At 47.3% G+C, this 24708-nt stretch overlaps 1 protein-coding gene across 1 annotated transcript in view; it reads right to left on the reverse strand.

Moving 5' to 3' along the window:
• Positions 1–609: 609 nt before the first annotated feature.
• The window catches only part of LOC134353228 (potassium channel subfamily K member 12-like), a 41603-nt gene continuing 17504 nt past the window's right edge, over positions 610–24708 (reverse strand). Inside the window, exon 2 of the mRNA XM_063061255.1 lies at positions 610–2308. Within this exon, the coding sequence (XP_062917325.1) occupies positions 1428–2308 (881 nt within the window). The 3' untranslated portion in view covers positions 610–1427. The remainder of the gene's footprint in view (positions 2309–24708) is intronic.

Below are 24708 nucleotides of genomic sequence, written 5' to 3' on the forward strand. Positions count from 1 at the left end.
ACAGCTGACCCGGGTTCAATTCCTGCCACTGCCTGTAAGGAGTTTGTATGTTCTCCACGTGACCGCGTGGGTTTCCTCCCGGAGGAAGGAAGACGTACCGGTTGGTGTTTTAATTGGCCATTGTAATTTGTCCCGTGGTTAGGCAAGGGTTGAATTGGGGTTGCCGGGCAGTGTGGCTCGAAGGGCTGAAAGGTCGTGTTCCGCGTTTGTGCCTGAGTAAATAAATAAACCAATCATTCTACGGTCAAAGTCAGTGAGATCACATTTCGTCCCCATTCTGGTAAGAAAAACAACTGAGCCTCTTGACCATGTCTGCATGCTTCGATGCATTGAGTAGCTGCCACATGATTGGCTGATCAGATATCTGCATTAACGAGCAGGTGTACCTAATAAAGTGGCCAATGAGTGTACGTGAAATATAATGGTGCTGCATTTTTGACATTTTTATTAACAATATTACAGATATTTACACTTTTTTTTACAGTTCGCAACGGATTTTGTAAGACCCTATAAATTAAACATATTCGATACTAGCCATCTTCCCATATAATTCATGGTAGATTGCAAGGTCGATATATTTTGGAATAATAGTGTCTCTTAAGTCAAGTCTACGCTCTTCCATCTCCAACCCCTTGATCACACTGATGCCTATTCCTCCATTATCCAGGTGCTGGAAACCCCTCTCCAAAGTGGATCTCTCTTTCCTTGTCTATGTTGCTCCTCAAAGTCTCATACATTGATTGAGCTTCTGATCATTTGCCCTTAAAGTGCCCAGGTATCAGCTTTTCTTGATGAAGTTCTTGCCATGAGCCTCAGGGTATTTTAGGACATTAATGGAATGATAGAGCTATGCAGTAAGGAATCAGGCCTTTTGGCCCATCTAGTCCATGCCAACCATGTTGCCTACATTTAGCCCACACATCTCTAAACCTTTCCTACTTGTCCAAATGTCCTTTAAACCTAGAGGTCATACCCAACACTACCAACTCCTCTGGCAGCTTGTTCCACATAGCCAGCACACTCTAAAAATTTTACTCAGTTGAATATTTGAACCTGGTATCTACCTTCCCCTTCTAGAGGTACCAGCCCCCTCTGCTGCTCCTACTCACTGCGGGCCTCTGAGTGTTGCCACTCGGGAGGGACGTAAGATGAAGCCCACCTTGCTGCTCTCCGCCACATGAAGGAGCCGGATCTCGGGCCAAGGCAAGTCCAGATACCCCGTCGCCACTATCGCACAAGCCCGAAGCCAACCAGCTGAGAACGAGAGCCACTCTTACCCCATCATGGTGGTGCCCTATCCTTGTTCCCTCCTCTTAAGATGCAGGTAACTCCTCATTCTAGATAACGAGGGGGTGGGAATCTCTCCTTCAGCTATGATACTGAGCTCAGTTGCATTGCCACCACTGACGTCTTCCTGACCAAGAAGATTACCTGTCCACGCTCGTTTCCACTAGCCTATTGTTCATGATAGCTAAGGCCCCAACACCTCCAGAAAGACCATTGCTCCGAGAGTGGCTTTGCCTGGGTCCCCCGTTGGCCGTCTCGGACAGCTGCTTCTGCATGACGGCCAAGGAGACCTTGTTGGAGGCCAGGAAGTCCTTGACGGAGATCATCTCGCCCGACATCCGCCGCCCTTCGGTCTCACTGTCGCACACCGTCTCCACCGAGACGTCCTGCTTCCTGGACTTGGAAGCCAAGGGGTGCACCGCGTTACAGTGGGTCCGCGGCTGCCTCCGGCGCCGACAGCACCGGCATTCCATCTTCCTCAGCAGCCAGTTGAGGAACTGCTTAATGATAATGGAGGAGACGTTAAACAGGGAGTAGATGCAACAGACGCCCACCAGGATGAGCAGGAAATTGGCCACGCGGTACAACGTCTGGTTGGGGTAGGCCTGCCGTTGGCTGCTCACCAGGTCCCCGAACCCGATGGTGCTAAACGCCACGAAGCAGAAGTAGAAGGACTCGGCGTACGTCCACCCCTCCATGGGTGAGTAGATGGCCGAGGCACAGCAGCAGATCACCAGCGAGGCCAGGCCCAGGATCAGCACGACGTAGTACACGGACGGCTTCCAGCCGTCCAGGCTGTCGACCTCCCCCGAGTGGAAGGACCCCCGGCGGGCAGCCGAGCCCTCCTCGCCGCCCCGCTGCAGCCCCCGCTGGTGGAACCAGCGCAGGACGAACGCCAGCAGCGTGATAATCCGCTCCAGGAAGAGGTTGAAGAACAGGATGGTGGCAGCACAGCCTGCCAAGCCGTAGAAGATCAGGAAGGCTCTGCCACCGGCGGTCGCCGGTGTGGTCATCCCAAAGCCTGCGAAAGAGAGAACAAGTAAGAACACCAGCGTTAGATTACCCTGCCAAACCCAGGGGGGCTCTTTCAGTTTCAGGGAGCCACAAGGGGGATCTCCTCGAAACCTATTCAATATTCAAAGCGCAAACACGAGGAATTCTGCAGATGCTGGAATTTCAAGCAAGATGGTAGAATTTCATCAGGTTGGGTAGCCTCCAACCTGATGGCATGAACAATGACTTCTCAAACTTCCGCTAATGCCCCACCTCCCCCTCGTACCCCATCCGTTATTTATTTATATACACACATTCTTTTTCTCTCTCTCCTTTTTCTCCCTCTGTCCCCCTCACTAAACCCCTTGCCCATCCTCTGGTTCCCCCCCTCCCCCTTTTCTTTCTCCCCGGGCCTCCTGTCCCATGATCCTCTCGTATCCCTTTTGCCAATCACCTGTCCAGCTCTTGGCTCCATCCCTCCCCCTCCTGTCTTCTCCCATCATTTTGGATCTCCCCCTCCCCTTCCCACTTTCAAATCTCTTACTAGCTCTTCCTTCAGTTAGTCCTGACGAAGGGTCTCGGCCCGAAATGTCGACTGTACCTCTTCCTAGAGATGCTGCCTGGCCTGCTGCGTTCACCAGCAACTTTGATGTGTGTTGCTCAATATTCAAAGGCCTAGATAGAGTGGATATGGAGAGGATATTTCCTAAAGTGAGAGAGTCTCGGACCAGCGGGAACAGCCTCAGAATAAAAGACATCCCTTTAGAACAGAGATGAGGAGGAATTCCTTTTTTTTAATCTTTTATTATTTTAGCGACACACCACAAAATAGCACCTCCTGACCCTTCGAGCCACACCCCCAATTAATCCTTAGCCTAATCACCGATCAATTTACAATGACCAAATAACCAACCCTGCATGTCTTTGGACTGTGGGAGGAACCCGGAGGACCTGGAGAAACCCCCCTCGCACTCCGTGGGGAGGACATACAGAAACTCCTTACAGAGGACGCCGGGATTGAACTCTGAACGCTGGAATGCCCCAAGCTGCAGCAGCATCATGCTAATCACTGTACTATCGTGGCACCTTTAGCCAGAGGGCGGTGAATCTGTGGAATTCGTTTTCACAGGCGGCTGTGGAAGCCAGGTCATTGGGTACATTTAAAGCAGAGGTTGATAGGTTCTTGATTATAGACAATAGACAATAAGTGCAGGAGTAGGCCATTCGGCCCTTCGAGCCAGCACCGCCATTCACTGTGATCATGGCTGATCATCCACTATCAGTATCCAGTTCCTGCCTTATCCCCATAACCTTTAATTCCGCTATCTTTAAGAGCTCTATCCATCTCTTTCTTGAAAGCATCCAGAGACTTGGCCTCCACAGCCTTCTGGGGCAGAGCATTCCATATATCCATCACTCTCTGGGTGAAAAAGTTTTTCCTCAACTCTGTTCTAAATGGCCTACCCCTTATTCTCAAACTGTGGCCTCTGGTTCTGGACTCACCCATCAGCAGGAACATGTTTCCTGCCTGCAGCGTGTCCAATCCCTTAATAATCTTATATGTTTCAATAAGGTCCCCTCTCAGCCTTCTAAATTCCAGAGTATACAAGCCCAGTCGCTCCAATTTTTCGACATATGACAGCCCCGCCATCCCGGGAATTAACCTTGTGAACCTACGCTGCACTTCCTCAATAGCAAGAATGTCCTTCCTCAAATTTGGAGACCAAAACTGCACACAGTACTCCAGGTGTGGTCTCACCAGGGCCCTGTACAGCTGCAGAAGGACCTCTTTGCTCTTATACTCAATTAGTAAGGGAGTCAAAGGTTACATGGTAAAGGCAGGAGAATGGGCTTGGGGGGGATAAAAAAATCAGCCATGAACGAATGGCAGAGCGGACTTGAAAGGATAAGTGGGCTAATTCTGCTCCTATGTCTTACGGTCCCAATGGTCTTAAGAGACTGCAGAATCTGGGATCTGGAGCAACACACAAAATGCTGGCGGAACTCCTATTAATTGGAGTTTGTTTCGCTCCGGTGAACCACTCTGAGCCAGCACTGAGCACCGAAATGGGTCCTTAAACCCAGAGCCCTCCCCACCGCTAACCATGTACTCCAGGAACATAGATGCAGGAGCCTGGAACAACAGAGAAGGGAAACAGTCCTTCAAAGTCAAGGTCAATGTTAAGCTTATTGTCAAGTACGTGTCTGCACTGGTGCAATGAAAAACAACTTGCAGTAACATTAGCATCATAAAAGCACACTTTCAGAATCAAAATCAGGTTTAATATCACTGGCATACGTCATGCAATTTGATAACTTTGCAGAGAGTAGCATGAGTACTGAATTTCCTCTACTTGGGGATAATTTCTCTTACTGTGGACTGATGAACTCTCGGGTCTTCAGAAATGCTTTTGTAGCCTTTTCCAGCTTCATGCATCTCTACAATTCTTCTTCCAAGGTCCTCTGAAAGTTGTTTTGATCGAGGCATGGTGCACATAAAGAGATCTTTCTTTAAGAAGAGCAGGCTCTGTCAATAACCTGACTTTGCGTGTCATTTTTGTAGGGCTGGGCACCTCTACAACCCACACACTCAACCTCATCTCATTGATTGGAACACCTGACTCCAAATAGCTTTTGTAGAAGGCATTACCCCAGAAGTTCACCGACGTCTTTGAACCTAGACTGTGAATGTTTAAACAGTGTACTCAGTATTCATGAGAAGAAGTACAATTGTTTGTGTGTTATTAGTTTAGGCAGATTGTGTTTGTCTATTATTGCGACTTAGATGTAAATCAGACCACATTTTATGAGTAATTAATGCAGAAAACCAGGTAATTGCAAAGGGTTCACAAACTTTTTCTTGTATCTGCAATAATAGTGAAGAAACTGTGCATTACAATAACTATATATTAAATAGTTAAATTAAATAAGCAGTGCAAAAATAGAAATTAAAAAAGTAGTGAGTTATGTTCATCGGTTCAATATCCATTCAGAAATCAGATGGCAGAGGGGAAGAAGCTGTTCCTGAATCGTTGAGTGTGTGCCTTCAGGCTCCTGTACCTCCTCCCTGATGGTAGCAATGAGAACAAGGCATGACCTGGGTGATGAGGGTCCTTAATGATGGACGATGCCTTTTTGAGGCATTGATCCTTGAAGATGTCCTGGATACTACGGAGAGTTTACAACTCTCTGCAGCTTAATTCAATCCTGCGCAGTGGCTGGCTCTGCCCCCCACCCCCAGCCCCGCATAGCAGACAGTGACGCAGCCAGTCAAAATACTCTCCATGGTACATAGTTCATGAGAAAAATGTAGGTGAAACATAAATTATGCATGATTTTTACTAATTAAAAATCACAATTAGAACAGCAAAAAGTCAATTTTAGTCCAAATTGATTAGAGTGGACATAAGACTGGTAACCTGCAGTATTGATTATGGGATTAGGGTTTTGCTAGTTGGGTCAAAAACGGCTGCTTTCCTTCAACCAGCCGGTACTTAAACCGACCGACAAAACCCAAATCTACTAATCAACACTGCAGTTCAGCAGCATTATGACCACTTTAATCACAACGGGGGTGCGGGGCTTTAGGCTTCTGTGCCCCCGGTGAAAAGATGGCAAGGCCCGGATAGTGGGGATCTTTCAAGCCAGAGGCTTCACTGACGACGCACACAAGGTGCTAGAGGAACTCAAGAAGAATACGTTCCGTCTGCACGAGAGAGTCTGCAGATGCTGGAAGCCCAGAGCAACACACACAAAATGCTGGAAGAACTCAGCAGGTCAGGCCGCGTCTATGGAAAAGAGTTAAACAGTCAACATTTCCAGCCAAGACCCTTCATTAGGACTGAGAAGGAAGGGGGAGGATGTCAAGATAAAAAGGTGGGGAGGATGTCAAGATAAGTAGGTTGGGAGGAGGGGAATGAAGCAAGCAGAAGTTACAGAACCTGGGCCTCTGTACCTCCCTCTGCAACTGGATCTTCAGCTTCCTAACCAGAAGACCACAATCTGTGCGGAAATGGTGATAGCATCTCCTCCTCGCTGACGATCAACACTGGTGCACCTTAGGGGTGCTTAAACCACTGCTCTACTCTCTCTATACCCATGACTGTGTGGCTAGGCATAGCTCAAATACCATCTATAAATTTACTGATGATACAACCATTGTTGGTAGAATCTCAGATGGTGAAGAGTGGGCGTACAGGAGCAAGATATGCCAACTAGTGGAGTGGTGTCGCAGGAACAACCTTGCACTCAATGTCAGTAAGATGAAGGAGCTGATTGTGGACTTCAGGAAGGGCAAGACGAAGCAACACATACCAATTCTCTTAGAGGGATCAGAGTGAGTAGTTTCAAATTCCCGGTCGTCAAGATCCCTGAGGATCTAACCTGGTCTCAACATATCAATGCAGTTATAAAGAAGGCAAGACAGTGACTATACTTCATTAGGAGTTTGAAGAGATTTGGTATGTCAGCAAATACAATCAAAAATTTCTATAGACATACCGTGGAGAGCATTCTGACAGGCTGCATCACTGTCTGGTAAGGCGGGGGGGGGGGGCTACTGCACAGGGTCGAAAGAAGCTGCAGAGGGTTGTAAATTTAGTCGGCTCCATCTTGGGTACTAGCCTACAAAGTACCCAGGACATCTTCAAGGAGCGGTGTCTCAGAAAGGCAGCGTCCATTATTAAGGACCTCCAGCACACAGGGCATGCCCTTTTCTCACTGTTACCGTCTCAGGTAGGAGATACAGAAGCCTGAAGGCACACACTCAGCAATTTAGGAACAGCTTCTTCCCCTCTGCCATCCGATTCCTAAATGGACACTGAACCCTTGGACACTACCTCACTTTTTAAATATATATTATTTCTGTTTTGTGCACGATTTTTAATCTATTCAGAGAAAGGTTGAATAGGTTAGGACTTTATTCCCTGGAGCGTAGAAGAATGAGGGGAGATTTGATAGAGGTATATAAAATTATGATGGGTATAGATAGAGTGAATGCAAGCAGGCTTTTTCCACTGAGGCAAGGGGAGAAAAAAACCAGAGGACATGGGTTAAGGGTGAGGGGGGAAAAGTTTAAAGGGGACATTAGTGGGGGGCTTCTTCACACAGAGAGTGGTGGTAGTATGGAATGAGCTGCCAGACGAGGTGGTAAATGCGGGTTCTTTTGTAACATCTAAGAATAACTTGGACAGATACATGGATGGGAGGTGTATGGAGGGATATGGTCCGTGTGCAGGTCAGTGGGACTAGGCAGAAAATGGTTAGGCACAGCCAAGAAGGGCCAAAAGGCCTGTTTCTGTGCTGTAGTTTCTATGGTTTCTATGGTTTCTATTCAATATATGTATACTAAAAATGATTTACTTATTTTTTTCCTTCTATATTATGCATTGCACTGTACTGCTGCTACTAAGTTAACAAATTTCACGACACATGCTGGTGATTCTGAAATCAACACAACTAAGACACGGTCGTGGGAGGCTGAGGAATGGTTACAGGATTGCCTTGACTCAGTGGACTGGGCCGTGTTCATCTGAGGATCTGAATGACTACACCAGGGTCGTTACAGACTTCACTAAAGCAGCTGTGGATGGGTGTGTCCCCACAAAATCGTTCAGGGTTTCCCCCAGTCAGAAGCCCAGAATGAACAATGAAATCCGGAACCTGATCAGAGGCATTCAAGTCTGGAGATGAAGAATGCTGCAAGAGGTGCAGATAATGATCTCCGGAAAGCCACCCCTCGGGCGAAGTGGAGATTCTGGACTAGACTGGAATCTACGAGGGATCCTCGACAGCCGCGGTCGTGTTTGAATACCATAGCCTCCCACGAAGCTAAATCTTGCAACATAGGGGACAGCAAAGCTTCGCTTCCAGATGAGCTCAATGCCTTCCATGTTTGCTTTGACCACCAGAACAGGGAGGAATGATCGTGCACCCCGATGTCTCCTGATGATCCTTTGGTCTCAGTACCTGAAGATGCCTTCAAGAGAGTGAATCCAAGGAAAGCAACTGGTCCATATGGAGTACCTGGCCGAGTACTGACCAACTGGCTCATGTATTCACAGATATCTTCAACTTCTCACTCTGGCAATGTGCGGTACCCAGGCTTCATTCGTACCAGTGCCCAAGAAGAACATGGTAACCTGTCTAAATGACTATCCGCCAGTAGCATTTACATCCAGAGTGAAGAGGTGTTTTCAGAGACTGGTGTTGAAGCACATCAGCTCCTGTCCGAATAGTGAGTTGGATCTGCTCCAATTCACCTACTGAAGCAACGGGTCTACAGCAGATGCTATCTCACCGGCTCTTCACTCAACCCTGGAACATCTGGACAGCAAAGATGCATACATTAGACCATAAGACAAAGGAGCAGAAGTCGGCCACTCGGCCCATCGAGTCTGTTCCACCATTTTATCATGAGCTGATCCATTCTCTCATTTAGTCCCACTCCCCCACCTTCTCACTATAACCTTTGATGCCCCGGCTACTCAGATACCTATCAACCTCTGCCTTAAATACACCCAATGACTTGGCCTCCACTGCCGCCCGTGGCAACAAATTCCATAGATTCACCACCCTCTGGCTAAAAAAATTTCTTCGCATTTCTGTTCTGAATGGGCGCCCTTCAATCCTTAAGTCATGCCCTCTTGTACTAGACTCCCCCATCATGGGAAACAATTTTGCCACATCCACTCTGTCCATGCCTTTCAACATTGGAAATGTTTCTATGAGGTCTCCCCTCATTCTTCTAAACTCCAAGGAATACAGTCCAAGAGCGGACAAACGTTGCTCATATGTTAACCCTCTCATTCCCGGAATCATTCTAGTGAATTCTCTGTACCCTCTCCAATGTTAATTATTGACTACAACTGGCATTTAACACAGCATCCCCTCAAATCTAATCAGTAAATTGCAAGACCTGAGCCTCAATACCCCTTGTGCAATTGGATCCTGGATTTCCTCACTTGTAGACCCCAGTCAGTTTGGATTGGCAAAAACATCTCCTCCACAATCTCCATCAGCGCAGGTGAACTGCAGGGATGTGTATTTAATCCATCTGCTCTATTCGCTTTACACCATGACTGTGTGGCTAAGTACAGCTCCAAAACCATATACAAGTTTGCTGCTTACGCCACTGTTGTGGGCAGTATCAAAGGCAGTGTTGAATCAGCGTACAGGAGAGAAATTGAAGATTTGGCTGATATCAACAACCTCTCACTCAAAGTCAGTAAGACCAAGGAAATGATTATAGACTTCAGGAGAGGGAGACCAGAGGTCCATGAGCCAGTTCTCATCGGAGGATCAGAGGTGGAGAGGGTTGGTAACTTTAAATTCCTGGGTCTCTCCATCTCAGAGAACCTGTCCTAGACCCATCATAGTCATAGTCGTAGTCATACTTTATTGATCCCAGGGGAAATTGGTTTTCGTTACAGTTGCACCATAAATAATTAAATAGTAATAAAACCGTAAATAGTTAAATAGTAATATGTAAATTATGCCAGTAAATTATGAAATAAGTCCAGGACCAGCCTATTGGCTCAGGGTGTCTGACTCTCCAAGGGAGGAGTTGTAAAGTTTGATGGCCACAGGCAGGAATGACTTTCTATGACGCTCTGTGTTGCATCTCGGTGGAATGAGTCTCTGACTGAATGTACCCCTGTGCCCAACCAGTACGTTATGTAGTGGATGGGAGACATTGTCCAAGATGGCATGCAACTTGGACAGCATCCTCTTTTCAGACACCACCGTCAGAGAGTCCAGTTCCATCCCCACAACATCACTGGCCTTACGGATGAGTTTGCTGATTCTGTTGGTGTCTGCTACCCTCAGCCTGCTGCCCCAGCACACAACAGCAAACATGATAGCACTGGCCACCACAGACCCGTAGAACAAATATAATTCCAAGGAAAGCACAACAGCCCCTCTTCTTCCTCAGAAGTCTGTGGAGATTTGGCATGTCATCAAAAACCTTGGCAAACTTCTACAGACGTGTGGTGCAAAGTGTGTTGACTGGCTGCATTAGAGCCTGGTATGGGAGAACTAATGTCTCTATGAGTGGAAAATCCTACAAAAAGATAGTGGATTCGGCCCAGTACACCACAGGTAAAACCCTTCCAACCATTGAGCACATCTACATGAAACAGTGCCACAGAAAAGCAGCATCCATTATCAAAGATCCCCACCACCCAGGCCATGCTCTTTTCTCACTGCTGCCATCAGGTAGAAGATACAAGAGCCTCAGGACTCGCACCACCAGGTTCAAGAACAGTCATTACCCCTCAACCATCAGGCTCTTGAACAAAAGGGAATAACTACACTCTTTTAAGGTCTCCGTTATCTTGTTATTTCATGCTCATTATTTATTGCTATTTATTTAAATCTACATTTGCACAGTTTGTTTACAGTTAACAGTTCCCAATGTTTACAGTTTACTGTTACTGCTCTGTAGATTTGTTAAGTATCCCGGCGGAAAACGAATCTCAGGGTTGTATGTGCTGACATGTAAGTACTCTGATAAGTAAATTCTGCTTTGAACTTGAATTTGGATCCTGTTCAGACAGAAGGTCACACAGGCATTCAGACAACGTCATTCAATCCAAGGAATATTATTGAGTTGCTCAAGCATCCAGCTTGGAACAGGACAACAGTGTTCCTAATCTAATGGGATATTACTTACTGCCTGTTACACCACTGACAGTTTGAGCAGCAATGAAGATCCTCCATCTCTATTTGTCTATACCATCGCACAGGGATATAGAAGGATTGTTCATTGCCGTTTCCAGAACAATTTTTTGACCAGTCAGAGTTATTAGGCCTGAGCTGAACTCCCGAACTTGGAGGATGGGTGGACTACTCTTAGTCGGGCCTCTACCCTTTGACCTGTTTGGCATGGGTGACCCCACCAAGAGCCAAAGCATAAAGCCCTGACTCCAGCAGGCACAGCTCTCCAGGTCATTAAGGCACACAAGCCCCCAAACCCAACGACAAGGCTGTGGTCCTCTTGGAGGAATGGGAATATAAGGAGAACAAAATGGGATTAATGATAGGATTAGTAGGGATTGAGTCTAAGAGTAAGGTACATGCACAAGTTGCTGAAGGAACCCAGCAAGTCGGGCAGCATCTATGGACAGGAATAAACAGTTGATGTTTTGAGTCAAGACCCTTCACCAGGACTGGAAAGTGAAGGGCCATAACCAAAATAAGAAGGTGAGGGGAGGAGGCAGGAATACAACCTGTCAGGTGATACATGATAGAGGGAAAGACAGGTGGATGAAGTAAGAACACCACAACATCAAAATCTCTATCAAGTCACCTGTCATCCCCCTTTGATCCAAAGAAAGAAGCCTTAGCTCATTCAACCTTTCCTCATAAAGCACGATGTCTAATCTCCTCTGCACCTTTTCTTAAGCTTCCACATCCTACCTATAAAGAGGTGACCACAATACTCCAAGGGTTTTATAGAGCTGCAGCATTACCTAGAGGCTCTTGAACTCAATCCCCTAACTAATGAACTGCCAAATGTTGAAAGGCTTAGACGGAGTGGATGTGAAGAGCTCGTCGAGCACCTCCGCTCTGTAAGCCAGAACAGACAGGATCTCCCAGTAGCCACCCACTTCAACTCTGCTTCCCACTCCCATTCAGATATGTCCATACATGGCCTCCTCTACTGCCATGATGAGGCTAAACTCAGGTTGGAGGAGCAACACCTCATATACCGTCTAGATAGTCTCCAGCTCCTTGGTATGAACATAGAATTCTCCAACTTCCGGTAATTCCCTCCCCCTCCCTTCCCCTATTTCTATTTCACTCTACCCCCTCCCCCAGCTGCCTATCACCTCCCTCATGGTTCTGCCTCCTTCTACTACCCATTGTGTTTTCCCCTATTCCTTCTTCACCTTTCCTGCTTATCACCTCCCTGCTTCCCCTCCACCACCCCTTTATCTTTCCCCTTACTGGTTTTTCACCTGGAACCTACCAGCCTTCTCCTTCCCACCCTCCACCCACCTTCTTTATAGGGCCCCTGCCCCTTCCCTCTACAGTCCTGACGAAGGGTTCCGGCCCGAAATGTTGACTGTTCGTTTCCACAGATGCTGCCCGACCTGCTGAGTTCCCCCAGTGGGTTGTGAGTGTTGCTTTGACCCCAGCATCTGCAGCTTATTTTGTGTTTTGGACGTGAAGAGGATGTTTCCTTTGCTGGGGGAGTCTAGGACCAGAGGGTACAACCTCAGAGCAGAGGGATGTCCACTTAGGACAGAGATGAGGAAGAACTTCTTTAGCCAGAGGCAGGGGGTGGGGAGGGAGGGAATCTGTGGAATTCATTAACACAAGTGGCTGTGGAGGCCAGGTCACTGGGTGCATTTAAGGCAGAGGTTGATAGATTCTTGATTAGTCAGGACATGAATGGTTACGGGCAGAAGACAGGAGAATGGCGTTGAGAGGGAAACTGATCAGCTACAATGAAATGGCAGAGCAGACTCGATAGGCCGAATGCCTTGTGGTCTGATGAAAGGCAACACGCCATATGCTTTCTTAGTAACCTTAATAATGCTTTCTTATCAACTTGCACGGCAAGTTTGAGGGACCTATTGACATGGAGCCCAATACCCACCTGTTCCTCCACACTGCTAAAGATCCTGCCCTTAACTTTGACTTTCTGAAGTGTATAACTTCACACTTTTCCAGATTAAACACTCTGTCACTCAGCAGGTCAAGCAGCATCAATAGAAAAATCAACTCAAGTTTAGCGTCACTTAACTATATACACTTATATAATGTATATAACCATATACGTGTCAACCACAGTAATACATGGTGCACACAAAAGAGTAAACAGTCAACGTTTCGGGCCGAGACCCTTCATCAGGACTGGAGAAACAGGATGAGAAGTCAGAGTAAGAAGGTGAGAGGAGGGGAGGAAGAAATACAAGGTGGTAGGTGATAGGTGAAACTGGGAGACGGGGAGGGGTGAAGTAAAGAGCTGGGAAGTCAATGGGTGAAAGAGATAAGGGGCTGGAGAAGAGGGAATCTGAAGGGAGAGGAAGGGAGACCATGGAAGAAAGGGAAGAGGGAGGAGCATCAGAGGGAAGTGATGGGGAGATAAGGTGAGAGAGGAACATGGGAATGGGGAAAGGTGATGGCGGAGGGGCAATTACTGGAAGTTGAAGTCATAGGGTTGGTGATGGTGCGGGAGACAATGGTTTGGTGCTCTTTAGTGGGGACCTATTCGAGAGGTAAGCGAGAGGTGTCTGAGGGTTGTCGCCTGGCCTCAGCAAGGTAGAGGTCAGTCCGCCAGACTACAACAGCAGGTTTGATGGCGAGGTCCAGATTAGTGCAGAGAGAGCGGAGAGCAGTGTGTTCGGAAGGAGAGAGGCTAGATTTGGAGAGGAGGTTTCCGGCATCTGCAGATTTTCTCTCATTTGTGTCTCTCTGTCACTTCTCAGAACAACTCTGCATCCAATCAATGTCTTATTGTAACCGAGAGCAGCTTTCTACACTATCCACAATACCACCAACATTCATGTCATCTGCAGACTTTGTAATGCATTCTTCCATTTCCTCATCTAAGCCATTAATAAAAGTCACAAAGAGCAGAACAGGTCCATGCAGAACACCACTAGACACAGACGTCCAGGCAGAATACACACCATCTACATGAGAAATTCTGCCAGCACTGGAAATCCAAGGTAACACACCTAAAACGCTGGAGGAACTCAGCAGGTCAGGCAGCATCTATGGAAATGAATAGACAGTCGACATGTTGGGTCAAGACCCTTCCTTCGGACTGGAAAGGAAGGGAGGAAGATGCCAGAATGAAAAAGCAGTGAATTATGCATCAATAATAAAGAACTTCAGTTCCCAGTGGGCAATGTGGGTGATTCAACCATCGGGGCATGATGGGATACAGCAAGAAGGCAGGAGATTGGGGCTGAGAGGAAAATTGGGAATCAGCCATGATGAAATAGCTAAATGTCCCAAATCTACTCCTATATCTTATGGTCTAATCAGAAGTTTCAACGGTGACCCGGTCACGTGTGCTCAGCATTGAGGTGGAGCAGTTCAGAATAAAAGGTTAAGCATATAACCATATAACAATTACAGCACAGAAACAGGCCATCTCAGCCCTTCTAGTCCGTGCTGAACTCTTACTCTCACCTAGTCCCACCGACCTGCACTCAGCCCATAACCCTCCATTCCTTTCCTGTCCATATATCTATCCAATTTAACTTTAAACGACAACATCGAACCTGCCTCAACCACTTCTGCTGGAAGCTCATTCCACACAGCTACCACTCTCTGAGTAAAGAAGTTCCCCCTCATGTTACCCCTAAACTTTTGCCCTTTAACTCTCAACTCATGTCCTCTTGTTTGAATCTCCCCCACTCTCAATGGTAAAAGCCTATCTACGTCAACTCTATCTATCCCCCTCATAATTTTAAATACCTCTATCAAGTCCCCCCACAACCTTCTATGCTCCAAAGAATAAAGACCTAAAATGTTCTAGCGTTTACCCACGCTAAGTTTGTCTTTATTAAGAACAAACTTAACAGGCACGGGGAAGGGATGGAGGCTAGCTAGAAGGTGACAGGTGAAGAAGTCAGGTGGGTGGGAAAGGTAAAGGGTTGGAGAGGAAGGAATCTGATAGAAGAAGAGAGTGGGCCACAGGAGAAAAGGAAGGAAGAGAGGACTCAGGGGGCAGGTGAGAAGAGGTAAGAGTCCAGAGTGGCAATAGAAGAGGAGAGGAGGGGATGGAAACTTTTTTACCCAAAGGAGAAATCGATATTCCTTCCATCAGGTTGGAGGCTACCCAGACAGAATATGAGGTGTTGCTCCTCCATCTTCCATCCTCCATCTGCTACCACCCTCTTCCTTCCGTGGGCGAGCCAATCCATGCAGCCAGATTTCCCTGGGTCCCTTCCCTCCTAACTTTCTGAATGAGTCTACCATGACAATAGACAATAGAGAATAGGTGCAGGAGTAGGCCATTCAGCCCTTCGAGCCAGCACCGCCATTCACTGTGATCATGGCTGATCATCCACAATCAGTATCCAGTTCCTGCCTTATCCCCATAACCTTTGACTCCGCTATCTTTAAGAGCTCTATCCATCTCTTTCTTGAAAGCACCCAGAGACTTGGCCTCCACAGCCTTCTGGGGCAGAGCATTCCATATATCCACCACTCTCTGGGTGAAAAAGTTTTTCCTCAACTCCGTTCTAAATGGCCTACCCCTTAGTCTTAAACTGTGGCCTCTGGTTCTGGACTCGCCCATCAGCGGGAACATACTTCCTGCCTGCAGCGTGTCCAATCCCTTAGTAATCTTATACGTTTCAATAAGATCCCCTCTCAGCCTTCTAAATTCCAGAGTATACAAGCCCAGTCGCTGCAATCTTTCGACATATGACAGCCCCGCCATCCCGGGGAATTAACCTTGTGAACCTACGCTGCACTCCCTCAATAGCAAGAATGTCCTTCCTCAAATTGGGAGACCAAAACTGCACACAGTACTCCAGGTGTGGTCTCACCAGGGCCCTGTACAGCTGCAGAAGGACCTCTTTGCCCTTATACTCAATCCCCTTTTTTATGAAGGCCAGCATGCCATTAGCTCTCTTCACTGCCTGCTGTACTTGCACGCTTGCTTTCAGTGACTGATGTACAAGAATACCCAGATCTCGTTCTGCTTCCCCGTTGTGCATGAGGAACCTTGTTGAACGACATCACCATTTACATCACGCCCACAGATCTGCCTTCATCAACTCGCTTTGTCACTTCCTTGAAGACGTCAATCAGACTCGTGACAGACACAGATACACACTGACTATTCCTAATCACACTACACTTCTCCAACCGCTCGCAAGTCCTATCTCTAAGAATCCTCCCCAATACTCTGCCCGTCACTGAAGTAACACTCACTGGCCTATAATTCCCAGGATTATCCCTATTAGCTTTCTTGGACAAAGGAATAACATTTGATTTACTTTTTATCCCTTACTCACTCTTCCTTCAGTTAGTCCTGACGAAGGGTCTCGGACTGAAACGTCGACTGCACCTCTTCCTGGAGATGCTGCCTGGCCTGCTGCGTTCACCAGCAACTTTTATGTGTGTTGCAAACAACAGGAATTCTGCAGATGCTGGAAATTCAAGCAACACACATCAAAGTTGCTGGTGAACGCAGCAGGCCAGGCAGCATCTGTAGGAAGAGGTGCAGTCGACGTTTCAAGCCGAGACCCTTCATCAGGATGTGTGTTGCTTGAATTTATAGCATCTGCAGAATTCCTGTTGTTTGATTTACTTTTTAGCTGGTTTGGCACGACATCTTCGGCCAAAAGGCCTGTTCCTGTGCTATATTTCTCTATGTCCTTCTGAGAGCATTTTCCCCATGGATAAAAATAATCAGAATCAGTTTTAATATCACTGGCATATGTTGTGAAATTTGTTAACTTTGAGGCCTAGAGTGGTGCTAGAAAGTTTGTGTCCCCTGTAAAATTTTCTCTATTTCTCCATAAATATGACCTAAAATGTGTTCAGATCTTAACGCAAGTCCTAAAACTTAATAAAGAGAACCCAGTTAAATAAATAATACAAAAAAAATTATACTTGTTCATCTATTTATTGAGAAAAATTATCCAATATTACATGTATTTGTTGGAAAAAGTAGGTGAACCTTTGCTTTCACTAGCTGGTGTGACTCCTTGTACAACAATAACTTCATCCAAACAGTTCCGGTAACTGTTGATCAATCCTGCAGTCAGCTTGGAGGAATTTTAGACCATTCCTCGGTTCATCAATATTTCTGGAATACCTTGCATGAACAGCCCTCTTAAGGTCATGGGTTAAGATCTAGATTCTTTCTTGACCATCCCAAAAAACAAATTTTCTTCCTTCTAAACCATCCTGTTGTTGAGTTACTCTTGTGTTTCGGATCACTGTCTCGCTACATCATCCAACTTCTATTAAGCTTCAGGTGCAGACTGCTACCCTGGCATTCTCCTGTATAATGTCTTGATAAAATGTTGAATTCATTGTTCCCTCAACGACTGCAAGGTACCCAGGCCCTAAGGCAGGAAAGCAGCCCCAAACCATGCTTCACAGTTGGGAAAAACAGGTAATTGTAAAGGGTTCACAAACTTTTTCTTGCAACTGTAATAATAGAGAAAAAACTGTGCATTACGGTAAATATATAATATATATAATAGTTAAATTAATGTGTGGGTACGTGGCCAAGTGGTTAAGGCATTGTACTAGCTACCTAAAGGTCGTGAGTTCGAGCCCCAGCCGAGGGAACGTGTTGTGTCCTTGACCAAGGCACTTAATCACACATTGCTCTGCCACAACACTGGTGCCAAGCTGTATGGGACCTAATGTTCTTCCCTTGGACAACATCGGTGTCGTGGAGAGGGGAGACTTGCAGCATGGGCAACTGCTGGTCTTCCATACAACCTTGCCCAGGCCTGCGCCCTGGAGAGTGAAGGCTTTCCAGGTGCAGATCCATGGTCTCGCGCAAGACTAACGGATGACTTTAAGGTTAAATTAAATAAGTAGTGCAAAGATAGAAATAAAAAAGTAGTGAGGTTGTGTTCATGGGTTCTAAGTCTCACTCAGAAATCGGAAGGCAGAGGGGAAGAAGCTGTTCCTGAGTCATTGAGTGTGAGATTTCGGGCTGCTGTACCTCCTTCCTGATGGCGGCCATGAGAAGAGGGATGTCCTGGTGGGGGTCCTTAATGATGGACGTCATTCTTTTGAGGTATCGCTCCTTGAAGATGTCCTGGATACTACGGAGGCTGGCACCCATGATGGAACTGACTGAGTTTACAAATCTCTGCAGCTTACTTCGATCCTGTGCAGTAACCCACTCCACCACCACCCCCCCAAACACTCCACCACCCCCCATACCAGATGGTGATGTTCGATAGAACCTTCCGGTTTGCAGCACTATCTATTGACTTGTTGGAGCTCCTCGCCCCGTGGTACTTGGATATCACAAACACATTTTAATCTCCATCTGCTTCTGAAGTGTCATTTGATGATTATCACGGAATATTTTATGGTTTGTTGAAAAGCATAAAAGTTAATTATTCCCTTTTGTTATATACACAGTGTTGCGATAGGCAATAAAACCTAATCCCGTCCAGTATCATAATAAATATTTATTCTAGACTAGCAGTAACAGGCTGAACGACCGAGTACAGACGGGTAACTGCCATGCTTTGTCACCTACTGAGGTACAGATGTGAGGCTTGGTCTGAGTTAGAACTATATATAGGGAAGTACAGCACAGAAACAGGCCCTTCAGCCCATCTACTCCATGCTGAAACCATTTAAACTGTCTACTCTCATGGACCTGCACCAGGACTATAGCCCTCCATACCCCTACCATCTACATACCTATCCAAACTGCGCTTAAATGCTGAAATCCAGCTCCTGTGCCGGCAGTTCGTTCCACACTCTCACCACCCTCTGAGTGAAGAAGTTTCCCCTCATGTTCCCCTTAAACTTTTCACCTTAACCCATGACCTCTAGCTGTAGTCCTACCCAACCTCAGTGGAAAAAGCCTGCTTGCATTTACCCTATCCAAACCCCTCATAATTTTGTATACCTCTATCAAATCTCCTCTCAATCTTCTACATGCCAAAGAATAAAGTCCTAACCTATTCAATCTTCCTTTATAACTCAGGTCCTCCAATCACGGCAACATTCTTGTAAATTTTCTCTGTACTCTTTCAACCTTATTTACATCTTTCCTATAGGTAGGTGACTAAAACTGCACACAATAATATTAGGACAAATTAGGCCTCACCAACATTTTATATGCAACTTCAACATAACATCCCATCTCCTGTACTCAGTATTTTGATTTATGAAGGCCAATGTGTCAAAAACATGATCTCTCCCCGTCTCCATTTCTAAGTTCCCCATTTGGGCTTCCCTCTTATCTCTTCTCTTCCCATCTGCCTATCAACTCCCTCTGGCTCCCCTCCTCCTTCCCTTTCTCCCATGGTCCACTCTCTTCTCCTATTAGATTCCTCCTTCTTCAATCCTTTACCTTTCCCACCTATCACCTCTCAGCGTTCACTTCATCCCCCCCTCCCGTACGTACCTATCTCCCCCGTCACTTGGTTTCACCTGTCACCTTCCAGCTTGCACTCCTTCACCTTCTCCCAACTTCTTAATTCCACCCCTTTCCTTTCCAGTCCTGAAGAAGGGTTTCAGCACAAAGCAAGCTCTCTCTTTATTCTTCTCCAAAGATGCTGCCTGATCCTCCAGCACTTTGTGTGCGTTGCTCTGCTGAATCTCTTGTGATCTCCATGTCCCAGAGCCACTGGTCTCCATCCAGTGGTTGTGGAAACATTTCAATGATGAAGCAAAAGTGAAGCTGAGCGAAGTTATCTTCTTCATTTCCAGAGCCTGATGGTTGAGGGGCGAGAACTGTTCCTGAACCTGGCAGTGTAAGTCCCTCTCGAGTTCAGGTGTAAACCATCCCTTTTGTACAGAGTCAAGATTCAAGTACATTTTTAGATTTAGATTAGGTTATGAGAACACTCAGTCCTCTTTCTATTGTCATTTAGAAATGCATACATGCATTAAGAAATGATACAATGTTTCTCCAGAGTGATAACACAGAAAACAGGACAAACCAAAGACTAACACTGACAGAACCACATAATTATAACATATAGTTACAGCCGTGCAAAGCAATACCATAATTTGATGAAGAACAAACCATGGGTACAGTAAAAATAGTCTCAAAGTCCTGAGTCGATCGACTCCCGAGTCCCCGATAGCAGGCGGCAAAAGGGAGAAGCTCCCTGCCATAAACCTCCAGGCACCGTCAACTTGCCAATGCCTTGGAAGCAGCCGACCACAGCCGACACTGAGTCCGTCCGTCCAAAAACTCCGAGCTTCTGACCAGCCTCTCCAATACAGCCTCCCGAGCGCCATCCTCTGCCGAGCGTCTTCGACCTCTCCCGGGCCGCTGAAACACGCAAAGCCAAAGATTTCGGGGCCTTCTGCTCCGGAGATTCCGGTTACCACACAGTAGCAGCGGCAGCGAAGCGGGCATTTCAGAAGTTTTCCAGAAGTTCCTCCGTCTCCATCAAATCAGAATTGTGCACGGTCCCCTACTTGACAGATTACAGACATCATCACCGAAGTGGCCGCGCGTGCTGCCATCGCGTCGCCATCTTCTCCTCATCATTTATTATCAAAGAATGTATAAATTATACAACCTTGAGGTTTGCTTGCTCACAGGTAACTGCAAAGCAAGGAACTCGAAAGAACCCGTATTAAAGAATAAAAACAAAAATAAAAGACCAACACCCGATGCACAAGAGAAAGAAAAAACAAATCACGCAAACAGTTAAAGCGAGCAACAGCATTCTGAACCAAAATTGCGTCCTCAGATTTGAACCCCAGAGTAGCCTGGAGTAGGCTCAAAGCCTCACTTATCAGTTCATCACATTAGCGGGGACAGGGCACAGCAGCTGGGACAGTCTTCATCGTCTCAGCGCCGCGGAGATAACCGTCGCGGAGAACGAGCCAAATCGGCTCTTGCTCTGGATCCCGACACGCAGTCTTTTCAGTTCATCTGAGCCCGTGTTTAAATTGACCAAACGATGAAACAGCGAACGGCTCGTGTGCTCTGGAGAGAGAGGAGTGAAGATCGCAGAGAGCGAGTGAAATTGGCTCTCGCCTCCAATCTGGGCTGGTGTTCAAATTGGTCATAACTTCCCCAGAAGAGATCCCAGTCATCCACAAATCTGAACCCCAGGCCCCTGGCCCCTGCATCTATTCTTCACCAACATATCATCCTATTCTAACCCTCACTGGTGAGTGGCAGGTAATAATCCAGGGATTACTACCGTTGAGATCCTGCTCTTCAGCTTCCTTCCTAGACCCTAGCTCTCTCTTCAGGACCTCATCTCTTTTCCAATACGTGTCACAACTTCTGACTGCTCACCCTCCCCATTAAGAAACCAATCTGAGACATCTCTGCCCCTGGCACCTGGAAGACAACATACCATCTGTGAGTCTTTCTCTCGTCCACAAAACCTCTATTCCCCTGACTCCCTATCACAACCTCTCTTCTCCACCTCCCTTCTGAGCCACAGAGCCAGACTCGGTGCCAGAGACCTGGTTGCTGTGGCTTTCCCCCGGGAGAGGAACGGCCACAGGGATACTTTGCACCGGCTGGCTATTCCCTTTCCCTCTCCTGACAGTCAGCCACCTGCTCACCTTCTCCAACTTACAGGTGGCCACAACCCTGAAGCTCCAGTCTATCACCTCCTCACTCTCCAGAATAATCTACAGGTCATCCAGCTCCCTAACGTGGTCTGTAAGGAACGTTAAAATTAATTTCCAATGTCTCAGTCTACCTCAGTCTACTTTTTATTTTGCTACTTGCACTGCACGCTCTTTAAACGTAAAACTATGTTCTGCATTTTTTTATATATCTTTTGCACTTGCACGATGTACGCAATGATCTGAGTGGATGGCAAACGAACACTTTTCACTGGATCTTGGTACAGGCGACAATAATGAAACCAATTATACTCACAGTCAGTCTCTCTCTCTCACACACACACACACTGTCTTTCAACACACCCACTCTCTTTCCCTCACGTACATTATCTCTCTCTCTCCATCACGTGCGTACACACACACACACACACACACTCTCTCTCTCTCTCTCTCTCTCTCTCTCTCTCTCTCTCTCATTCTCCCTCTGATACGCACTCTATCTCCCTCCCTAAACACAAAATAATCTGCAGATGCTGGGGTCAAAGCAACACTCACAGCACGCTGGAGGAACTCAGCAGGTCAGGCAGCATCCGTGGAAAAGATTGGTCGATGTTTCAGTTCTGACGAAGGGTTCCAGCCCAAAACGTCGACCGATCTTTTCCACGGATGCTGCCCGACTTGCTGAGTTCCTCCAGCGTGTTGTGGGTGTTCCTATCTCCCTCCCTTACATGAACCCTCTCCCTCTCTCTCGCACACTCTCCCTCTGCCTCACACAAGCACCCATTCTCTCTCTCCCTCACACACTCTCGCACTCCCTCACATACACATTCCTTCTCTCTCTCACACACACTCTCTCTCTCCTTTACACACATTCTGTCTCCCTCACGCACCCATGCACTCCCTCTCTCATATGCGCGCAGGCTCTTTCACACATGCACACACTCCCTCTCTCTCAGACATATACAAATTCTCTACCCCTCATGCATATATTCTCCCTCCATCACACACACACTCTCTCTCGCACGCACACACTCTCTCTCACACACACACACACTCTCCCTCTCTCTTTCACATGTGCACCCGCTCCCTCTCTCTCAGGCACACACACACTCTCTCCCTTCCTCACACTCTCTCCCTCACACACACTGTCTCCCTCACACTCTCTCCGTCACACACACTCTCTCCCTCGCACACACTCTCTCTCTCTCCCTCGCACACACACTCTCTCTCTCGCACACACACTCTCTCTCCCTCACACACACAAACTCTCTCCCTCACACACACAAACTCTCTCTCTCTCACACACACAGTCTCCCTCATGCACACACTCTCTCCCTCACACACACACTCTCTCACACACACACACACTCTCTCTCTCCCTCACACTCTCTCTCTCCCTCACACACACAAACTCTCTCCCTCACACACACACACTCTCTCTCCCTCACACACACTCTCTCTCTCTCTCACACACACTCTCTCCCTCACACACACACTCTCTCACACACACACACACTCTCTCCCTCACACACACACACTCTCTCACACACACACACACACTCTCTCTCCCTCACACTCTCTCTCTCCCTCACACACAAACTCTCTCCCTCACACACACACACTCTCTCCCTCACACACACACACACTCTCTCCCTCACACACACACACTCTCTCTCTCCCTCACACACACACACTCTCTCTCGCACGCACACACTCTCTCTCGCACGCACACACTCTCTCTCCCTCGCACACATTCTCTCTCTCACACACACACACTCTCTCTCTCTCACACACACTCTCTCTCTCTCTCACACACACTCTCTCTCACACACACACACACTCTCTCTCTCACACACACTCTCTCTCCCTCACACTCTCTCTCCCTCACACACTCTCTCCCACACACACTCTCTCTCTCCCTCACACACACACTCTCTCTCTCGCACACACACAGTCTCCCTCATGCACACACTCTCTCCCTCGCACACACTCTCTCACACACACACACACACTCTCTCTCTCCCTCACACACACACTCTCTCCCTCACACACACACTCTCTCTCTCGCACACTCTCTATCTCCCTCACACACATTCTCTCTCACACACACACACTCTCCCTCACACACACACACTCTCTCCCTCACACACACACACTCTCTCACACACACACTCTCTCTCACACACACACTCTCTCTCCCTCACACACACACACTCTCTCACACACACACTCTCTCTCACACACACACTCTCTCTCCCTCACACACACACACTCTCTCCCTCACACACACAGACTCTCTCTCGCACGCACACACTCTCTCTCGCACTCACACACTCTCTCTCCCTCGCACACATTCTCTCTCTCACACACACACACTCTCTCTCTCTCACACACACTCTCTCTCTCTCTCACACACACTCTCTCTCACACACACACACACTCTCTCTCTCACACACACTCTCTCTCCCTCACACTCTCTCTCCCTCACACACTCTCTCCCTCACACACTCTCTCTCTCCCTCACACACACACTCTCTCTCTCGCACACACACAGTCTCCCTCATGCACACACTCTCTCCCTCGCACACACTCTCTCACACACACACACACACTCTCTCTCTCCCTCACACACACACTCTCTCCCTCACACACACACTCTCTCTCTCGCACACTCTCTATCTCCCTCACACACATTCTCTCTCACACACACACACACACACTCTCCCTCACACACACACACTCTCTCCCTCACACACACACACTCTCTCTCTCTCACACACACTCTCTCTCTCCCTCACACACACACACTCTCTCCCTCACACACATACTCAGCCTCTCTCTCTCATACACAGTCTCTCTTACACACACACACACACACACACACCAACATCGTGGCACTTGCACAGAATACTTAACAGAGCTAAATTTCTCAATGAGTTTCACAAAACCCTAACCAAAGTAATAAGGAAGTATCTGAATCCTTTGTGTTACGAGAATACACATAAAATTAAGATGTTTGCTGGCCTGGGCTAGCATCAGTGGCATCAGCAGTTGGTCTGCCACCTGCCCTCAGGGGAAGGAGAGATAAGGAACAATGGAGCAGCGTCTGGAGATGTGTAATGAAGGGATGTGGGAGAGAGAGCTGTCTGGAGCGGCTCCCCCCTTTGAACCCTGAACTGTTTGAAGTGATGGACAGGC

The sequence above is a fragment of the Mobula hypostoma genome, chromosome 10 (genome assembly GCF_963921235.1).
Source record: "Mobula hypostoma chromosome 10, sMobHyp1.1, whole genome shotgun sequence".
Lineage (NCBI taxonomy): Eukaryota > Metazoa > Chordata > Chondrichthyes > Myliobatiformes > Myliobatidae > Mobula > Mobula hypostoma.